Here is an 8,862-nt window from a genome sequence, read left to right on the forward strand (position 1 = left end):
ATCAGGGCGTCTGACAGGTCCACACCTCTCATGCCCTTGTTGTAATCCTTTATAGCTGCAGGAATGGGGACATTTTTGGTGGTCCATGCCCCATTAGCGTCCTTCACACGCCTGACAACGTGATCGCCACTGAAGGCTTTGTGGATAGTGGTGCACATGACCACCTCTTTGGTATCCATCCACTTCACAAAGAGCAGGCCATCTTGGTGAATCCATCTCCTGGTACCCCGATCAGCCCGCTTAGGCATTTCGTTCACCTTGGTTTTCAGAAAGCCCACTCTGTTGGTCCGAATAGTGCCACAAGCCCACACATCCAGCTTCCTCTGGTCTGGAAACAGGGTAGGGCTTGTGTAGAAGTTGTCCACAAACCGTTTGTAGCCCTTCCCAAGCAGTTGTTCCTTTTTCCCCAAAATATTATTTTTGTAGGCGAAATAGCTCTGTTTGTTCTTCACGTTTGGCTGAGAAATCGGCCGGAAATTGCAGTCACGAAAACGCCAAAAAATATTCCAAATTAGCTCCATAATATCGACAGAAATATGGCAAACGTTGTTTATAATCAATCCTCAAGGTGTTTTTCAAATATCTATTCGATAATATATCCACCGGGAAAATTGGTTTTTCAGTAGGACCGATTGGAATAATGGCTACCTCTGTATTTTACGCGAGAATCGCTCTGGGAGCCATCAGGTGACCAGTTGCGCAATGTAGCCGCTTACGGGTATTCTTCAACATAAATGCGTAAAACTACGTCACAATGCTGTAGACACCTTGGGCAATACGGAGAAAAAGTAATCTGGTTGATAGCCCATTCACTGCTCAATAGGGATGCATTGGAACGCAGCGCTTTCAAAATATAAGGCACTTCCAGATTGGATTTTTCTCAGGCTTTCGCCTGCAATATCAGTTCTGTTATACCCACAGACAATATTTTTACAGTTTTGGAAACTTTAGAGTGTTTCTATCCTAAGCTGTAGCATATTCTAGCATCTTGTCCTGACAAAATATCCCGTTTACTACGGGAACGTTATTTTTCCAAAAATGAAAATACTGCCCCCTAGTCACAAAAGGTTTTAAAGACATTGTATGATCCCAAGCCCAAAAAATCCCAAATGATTGTGCCATTATCCAATAAAGCCTATGATAGGCTACTGCAAACTTCAACACAACAGAAAAACATAAAAGCCCATAGATGTAACTATGCTATCTTGGGTAAATACATTAAAAAACCTCTAGTAAGATATTATTTTTGACTGTATTGTATTATACTGTATCATGTGGAATGGAATTATACCCCTCTTTCAAACCATGAACCTGGGAGAGAACATGTGATGCTGGTGCAGAACATGCGGCCAACAAATGTACAATTTTAGGCTGGCGAAATTTGATTAAAATTTTGAAATATAAAATGCACGTGATGTATATTGTGGAGCGCATTATACAAGAGACAGAGGCTATAAATAAGTGGTGTAACTCATTGCTCGCACACGCTTTTCAGCTCTGCCCACAAATTTTCTATAGGATTGAGGTCGGAGCTTTGTGATGGCCACTCTAATACCTTGACGTTGCAATGACTTTGGAAGTATGCTTGGGGTCATTGTCCATTTGGAAGACCCATTTGCGACTGATTTCTTGAGATGTTGCTTCAATATAGCCACATAATTTTCCGTCCTCATGATGCCATCTATTTTGTGAAGTGCATAAGTTAGCAAGCTTCAATAAGTGGATCTTTGGGATCGGGGGAGGGCCCAATGGGAAGCTGGCCACTGATAGGCTGCAGTGCTGGGAGCCAGGGACTGAAAGCTGGGACCTGCGGTCGCCCATGCCCATCGAGGCTAAATGTACTAATGCTGTCACCTTCAGGGAACGCATCTATGTAGTTGGTCAGTGGATTAAACCTGTTCTACTCTCAGTTCACCTGTGCAATCATATTGAGTGTGTTTGTGTGTGTCCATTTGTGTGTCAGTGTGTGTGTATCTGTTGTAACAATCCTCCCCTCTCCCCAGGCGGTGCCATGCATGCTCTGTACTGCTACTCCCCCCAGTCAGACAGCTAGTCTATGGTGACCCGGCTGGGCGAGAGGGCGAGCTGCGCCATCGCAGCCTGTAACAACAAACTATTCATCACTGGTGGCCGTGACGTCAAGAACCAGGTCATCTCCATGGTGATGTGCTGGGACCCAGTCACAACCACAATGAGAGAGGAAAGTGTGTTACCGCTTGGTGTCTCTCACCACGGAAGCGTCACACTCCACAAGTCCTACACGCACATACGCAGGATAGCACCTGCAACCGTGTCGGTGTGACAGAGAGCTGGGAGTATGTGTGTGAGAATGAATGTCCTTCCTGCAGCAAAGCACCCCCACAACATGATGCTGCCACCCCCGTGCTTCACGGTTCGGATGGTGTTCTTCGACTTGCAAGCCTCCCCCCTTTTCCTCCAAACATAACAATGATCATTATGGCCAAATAGTTATATTTTTGTTGCATCAGACCAGAGGACATTTCTCCAAAAAGTACGATCTTTGTCCCGTGGGGCAGTTGCAAACCGTAGTCTGACTTTTTTATGCCAGTTTTGGAGCTCCTGAGCGGCCTTTCAGGTTATGTCAATATAGGACTTGTTTTACTGTGGATATAGATACAGTCGAAAGTTTACATACACTTAGGTTGAAGTCATTAAAACTCGTTTTTCAACCACTCCACAAATGTCTTGTTGTCAAACTATAGTTTTGGCAAGTCGGTTAGGACATCTACTTTGTGCACGACACAAGTCATTTTTCCAACAATTTTTTACAGACAGATTATTTCTATTATAATTCACTGTATCACAATTCTATTGGGTCAGAAGTTTACATACACTAAGTTGACTGTGCCTTTAAACAGCTTGGAAAATTCCAGAAAATTATTTAGAAGCTTCTGATGGGCTAATTGACATAATTTGAGTCAATTGGAAGTTTACCTGTGGATGTATTTCAAGGCCTACCTTCAAACTCAGTGCCTCTTTGACATCATGGGAAAATCAAAAGAAATCAGCCAAGACCTCTGAAAAAAATTGTAGTCCTCCACAGGTCTGATTCATCCTTGGGAGCAATTTCCAAATGCCTGAAGGTACCACGTTCATCTGTACAAACAATAGTACGCAAGTATAAACACCATGGGACCACGCAGCCGTCCTACCGCTCAGGAAGGAGACACGTTCTATCTCCTAATGATGAACGTACTTTGTTGCAAAAGTGCAAATCAATCCCAGAACAACAGCAAAGGACCTTGTGAAGATGCTGGAGGAAACAGGTACACATTTTGTTACGTTACAATCTTATTCTAAAATGGATTAAATAATTTTTTGTAGCTCCGTCAGAGGGACCCGGCCACACTGAACAATCGGGGGAGAAGGGCCTTGGTCAGGGAGGTGACCAAGAACCCGATGGTCACTCTTGCAGATTAACACAATTCCTCTGTGGAGATGGGAGAACCTTCCAGAAGAACAACCATCTCTGCAGCACTCCACCAATCAGGCCATTATGGTAGAGTGGCCAGACGGAAGAGACTCCTCAGTAAAAGGCACATGACAGCCCACTTGGAGTTTGCCAAAAGGCACCTAAAGGACTCTCAGACCATGAGAAACAAGATTCTCTGTTCTGATGAAACCAAGATTGAACTCTTTGGCCTGAATGCCAAGTGCCACGTCTGGAGGACAGCTGGCACCATCTCTACAGTGAAGCATGCTGGTGGCAGCATCATGCTGTGGAGATGTATTTCAGCGGCAGGGACTGGAAGACTAGTCAGGATCGAGGGTTCGATCATGACTAATCAAACCAAACTGTGCAGAAGCAATTTGATGAATTGAAAGAGACATCTGTTACAAAACACAAAAAAAGTTTAATGACATTCTATACTGGTTGGTGTTGAAAACGCAAACCATGATATTGAAGTGCCCAAAGTCAGTATGTTTTGTTTATTGGTTGTGTGATGCATTAACACAGGAACCTGTTGGTGGAACATTTGTTGCATATATTTTGTATAATTATAAATATGACATCAAAATGTTGAAAATCTGATTTCCCCTTAACTGATCATTGTCTGCAGCCGGCTCTGATCGTAGTGTAATGAGACAGGCAGAGAGCGTGAACCCTCAACCTTCTGGCCAATAGCCCAGCGTGGCATCGACTGTCCCCCCAGTAAATTTCGATCTGTCCCTAACTGTACTTGTAAGTCGCTCTGGATAAGAGTGTCTGCTTACTGACTAAAATGTGAAAGTGTCTCTCTCACACGCTCTCTCAGACACATGCACACACATACTCATTTCTGTCTCTGCACTGCTCACTCCCACTCTTGTCCAAAGATGAGTGGCAGTAGTGTAACTGCAGAGCATGCAGTTGATTTGTCTTGCAGCTGTGGTAAAGATCTCTATATACTTTCAGGGGAATCAGTCTGTTGAGTGCAGTGAAGGGACAGGATGTGGTATGAACTATGGCTAAACTATGGCCCCAGTTTACTGAACATTGAGTTAGAACAGAAAGACCCCAGGAACACAAACCACACACACAATAGTCAAAGTCTTACAGACTTACAAATCTAGTATTCTATTACAGACAGCAAACACTAGATGACTTAACACTGAGTTTAATTTCTGAAGTAACACCTAAAGTACAGCTCACTGATTATGACGCTATAGATGTTTTAAAACATGCCATGATAGCTAGTTCTAAAGCAATTCTAATAAGGTCAGGTTGGAGGAAGAAAAAGAAGAGGAAGAGGAAGCGAGAGATCTGACACATACACAAGTGGTGAAGCACTGCTCTTTATTTGTAACTGCTGCAATCAAAGTTTGAACCATTGTGTGACTACAGGGGTTGCTATGGTTAACAAGAATGCAAGCATGCAGGCGCCCCACACACACACACACACACACACACACACACACACACACACACACACACACACACACACACACACACACACACACACCCCCCCCCCCCCACACACACACACACACACACACACACACACACACACACACACACACCTAACTCCTGTGGTTCCAGGGTCCTGTCCGCCTGGGAATTGGTATGGGCGGTGCATTATCTGGTTTAGGCTGTGGAGACCTGGGTCGAGGCACTGGTCTGGAGTTTTGGGTGGCCTGTGACGGAGTTCTGTTTTTCGGCCGGCTTCGGCTCTGGGACTTGTGTGGGTGATGGTGGTGGTGGAGGGATGCTTGACGCATGGGCTGGGTGAGGGGTGCAAGTCTCATCTCCTCCTCTTCTACATGGGGAACATCAGGGATTAGGATTCATGGGTAAGGGAGTTAGATGTTGGTAACTACATGTAATGTGAGTAGCCTTCTGTTTTATCATAGTACTTCTTTATCATTGTACTGTTTTATCATCATTTAGATAACTGCTGTGTTTTTATTAATGTGTGTTTAGTACCTTTTATGCGACTCGCGCGCCGCCTGCGGCTCTGGCAGACACACACCAAGGTGATAACGATGAGGATGAGGAGCAGACCACCTCCACCAGCCAGAATCGCCACCATCAGCCATAGCTTCATCCCAAACAAGAGCACTGTAGAGGAAGAATCCTCTGCAGAATAATCATCATCATCAGCATCATCATCATCATCATCATCAGAAATGTTTTATATTTCATTTAGTCTCTCCTACACACCTGCACATTCAGGGTTAACATCGTCACTCTTCTCTTCACTGGCTTTGTTACTCACTGTACACACGTAGAGGTCTACAGATTTCAGCATTGCCTTGGTTATTGTCAGAGTTTTGTCAGTGGATCCTGTCAGTGTTTGTCTGTTACGGCTCCACACCACGTTAACATCCACAGAGTTCCCCACATCGCACCTCAGACTGACAGATGCATCCGTACAGGTGTGTGTCAGACGTGGCTTAGACACAGGCGCTGAGAACACAAAACACACACTGTAACGAGGACATATTCTCCCTAACACTGGCTACGTGCGTACGTGCATATGTATGCTTTCTGTTTGTGTAGCCTACTTACAGAGCACACACAGGTGAGTTATTTTTTCTAACACGAGTTTTCCCGCGTTGTCGTAGATGGTGACCTGGTAAGGCCCTGTATTATTCAGCTGTAGGTTAGTTAGTAACAGAGAACCATTCGGTGTGGTCTGGGGTTTTGACTCAGTATTCTTCCTGGTGTCGTAAACGATCTTATCGTCATGGGACCACCGTAAGTGAAATGACTGTCCAAGCAACTCCAGGCCATGGTCAATCACCTTGTTCCTCCCAACAGCAGCATACATAGTACACTCCTCGGCACCTAAACATACAGTGAAATGTACATTTTAACATCAGATACAGCTGGTGATGACTTTTACACTGTCAGAAAAAAAATATGCTTAGTAGAACCAAACAGGGTTCTTCGGTTCTATCTAGAACCCTCTATGTAGGATTCTTCAAAGAACCTTCTGTCTATGAAGGGTTCTCCCGAGAACCCTTTTATCTTTGGAGAGTTCATCCTAGAACCCTCTATAAACAGTTCCACCGGCCTTATTACCCTTTAAAATGACATTACATATATAAGGCCTTTCTATGAGGGCCTAACTATACCCTAATACAGGGGTGTTAGGAATCTCCTGGTTTACAGGCCACATCAGGACTGCAAATCACACTATGCTGGCTTGCAAAGTGATGTGTAATTCCTATTGGGATCCAGCCAGAGTTAGGATATCCAACAAGTGTAATTATGAATCACCCACAACCTGCATTCAGAATGACTGCCAGGGTAGGGAAGTTTAAATTGAGACTCTCTCAATCATCTAAGCATAAACAACCATCTCAGTACCGGGTGCAATAAATCTAATTACTAACAGATTTGATTTGTTTATATACATTATTTATCTTTGTGTTGCATAAAATAATTCAAACAATCTATACAAAAACACAGATATTACAGTAAAACAAATAATTCTGAAAGTCTCCCTGCAGTAGAGCATGCTGGGAAATATTATAATATGGTTCTATGTAGAACCCTTTGCCTTACAAAGAACCCTTGTGGCCAAAATAGCTTTTTCCACCTGAGGAACATTGCCAAGGTGTGGCCATTTCCCTCTCAGGCTGATACAGAGAGACTCATCCATGTTTTTATTACAAGCAGGCTTGACTACTGTAATGCTCTCCTGTCTGGTATACCCAATAAAGCCATTGGTCAACTGCAAAACATACAGAATGCTGTAGCATGGGTACTGACAAAGAACAGACAGAGAGCACACATTACATTGGTTTTATGGTCTCTGCGCTGGCTGCCTGTGAGTTTTATAATTCATTTTAAGATTATTCTATTGGTTTTTAAATCAATCCACGATTGTGCACCCCAAAACATGTCAGACATGCTCCAAACTCTTACAGTATGTACCCAGTAGGTCCCTCAGGTCCTCTGGTACTGGCCTTTTAACTATCCCAAAGCCTACGATCAAGAGGCATGGAGAGGCAGCCTTTAGTTACTATGCCACCAGCCTCTGGATTAGACTGCCAGAGAATCTGAGGAGGGCCGAAATCTTAAAACACATGTTTTTTTAGATTTGCCTTTCCTTTGGATGCTTTTGAGAAACGTAGTGTTTATTGTTATTATTTAGTTTTTTTATTTGTTGTGCAGTAAATATTTCTGTTTTTATTGTCGTTGTTTATTGTCATATTTTTTTTCCTCCTGTAAAGCACATTGTGTTGGATTCCATGTCTGAAATGTGCTATATAAATAAAGCTTTATTTTATTTTATTTTACTTGACTTGCAAAAAGGATTCTTCTGATCAAAAGGGTTCTTGGTAGAACCCTATCCCTCCGCAAAGAACCCTTTTGGAACCATTTTCTTTCTAAGAGTAGTGTCAGAAAATGAGTGAGCAGAAAAAGGGGAAGCTGCATTTGAATTACTAATGAGAAAATCATTTTAACTTAAACACAGAAAATACTGTAAGTCTACATACTAAAGAAGAGGTTAGTTAGTACAACCCAGAATATATGATATGGCAAATTTAAGTTCAGAGGATTGAGAGGGGTGTCGGTAAGAATCATCTTACGAAGCACCATCATTTCTATTGTCTATCTAGGTCAAGCATAGAAGCAGAGATCAACAAAAAAAAACTGTAGTTTAATGGAAATATCACAATGACATCAACTAAGTGAAATGGTTATTATTTCATATTATCTTTTTCATTTGATGTGGTCCTGAGAAGTAGGCTAAACTGAAAACAGCCAAATCAATTATTACACACTTAGGTTCTGGTTTTCTCTCCAGTGGATAATGGATCACTGATTAAAAACAAGACCATATCCATGTCTTGTTTTCTTTTTACACTTTTTGAAAAGATTTAGAAGGCAAATGAATGATTTCTCTGATTTCTAGTTTTACCCAAGGCATCACCCTAACCAAGCCAGGCTAAATCCAGGCCGTAAAGGGGGACAGAGTGACTTCAACTTCACCATGAACACAACAATATAGATCCAAATGAAAATATAGTCTGATTCTAATTCTTAACTCACCTGCAAACCCCAGAGCGAGGAGGATGAGAGATATCAGCATCACCACTGACATTCTCACGGAGTGATTGCACCTGCTCCAGACTGTGTCTGTGTGTCTGTGAGCGCTCTGTTCATCATATTTCTGAGCGAGGGGACATCCTGTGTGTGTGTGTGTGTGTGTGTGTGTGTGTGTGTGTGTGTGTGTGTGTGTGTGTGTGTGTGTGTGTGTGTGTGTGTGTGTGTGTGTGTGTGTGTGTGTGTGTGTGTGTGTGTGTGTGTTTCAGAAATCAGTCTAGAGATCGTGGTCTGGATCACTTGACTCATGAGTTAATTTGAGACCATGGATACGATGCAAAAATATGTTTTAGATTGTTCTG

The 8,862-nt window shown here is 42.9% G+C and overlaps 1 protein-coding gene across 1 annotated transcript; it reads right to left on the minus strand.

The window, feature by feature from the left end:
* Positions 1-4,764: 4,764 nt before the first annotated feature.
* Positions 4,765-8,615, minus strand: LOC110501645 (T-cell surface antigen CD2). Its single transcript, XM_021579346.2, has 5 exons — positions 8,507-8,615; positions 6,011-6,289; positions 5,663-5,908; positions 5,426-5,578; positions 4,765-5,258 (listed from the first exon to the last, which is right to left on the minus strand). The coding sequence occupies exons 1-5, from the start codon at positions 8,556-8,558 to the stop codon at positions 5,023-5,025; spliced, it is 966 nt and encodes a 321-aa protein (XP_021435021.2). The 5' UTR covers positions 8,559-8,615; the 3' UTR covers positions 4,765-5,022.
* Between the last annotated feature and the right edge of the window lie 247 nt (positions 8,616-8,862).

This window comes from Oncorhynchus mykiss, chromosome 22 (genome assembly GCF_013265735.2).
Source record: "Oncorhynchus mykiss isolate Arlee chromosome 22, USDA_OmykA_1.1, whole genome shotgun sequence".
NCBI classification, from domain to species: Eukaryota; Metazoa; Chordata; class Actinopteri; order Salmoniformes; family Salmonidae; genus Oncorhynchus; species Oncorhynchus mykiss.

Bases quoted from the DNA above. Each gene is read 5' to 3' on its own strand.
- LOC110501645 (XM_021579346.2), bottom strand. From the start codon at position 8,558: ATGTCAGTGGTGATGCTGATATCTCTCATCCTCCTCGCTCTGGGGTTT. The intron at 6,290-8,506 runs GTGAGTTAAGAA...CTGTATGTTTAG, and splicing joins CCTCGCTCTGGGGTTTGCAG to GTGCCGAGGAGTGTACTATG. The intron at 5,259-5,425 runs GTACTAAACACA...TTCCCCATGTAG, and splicing joins GCGCGCGAGTCGCATAAAAG to AAGAGGAGGAGATGAGACTT.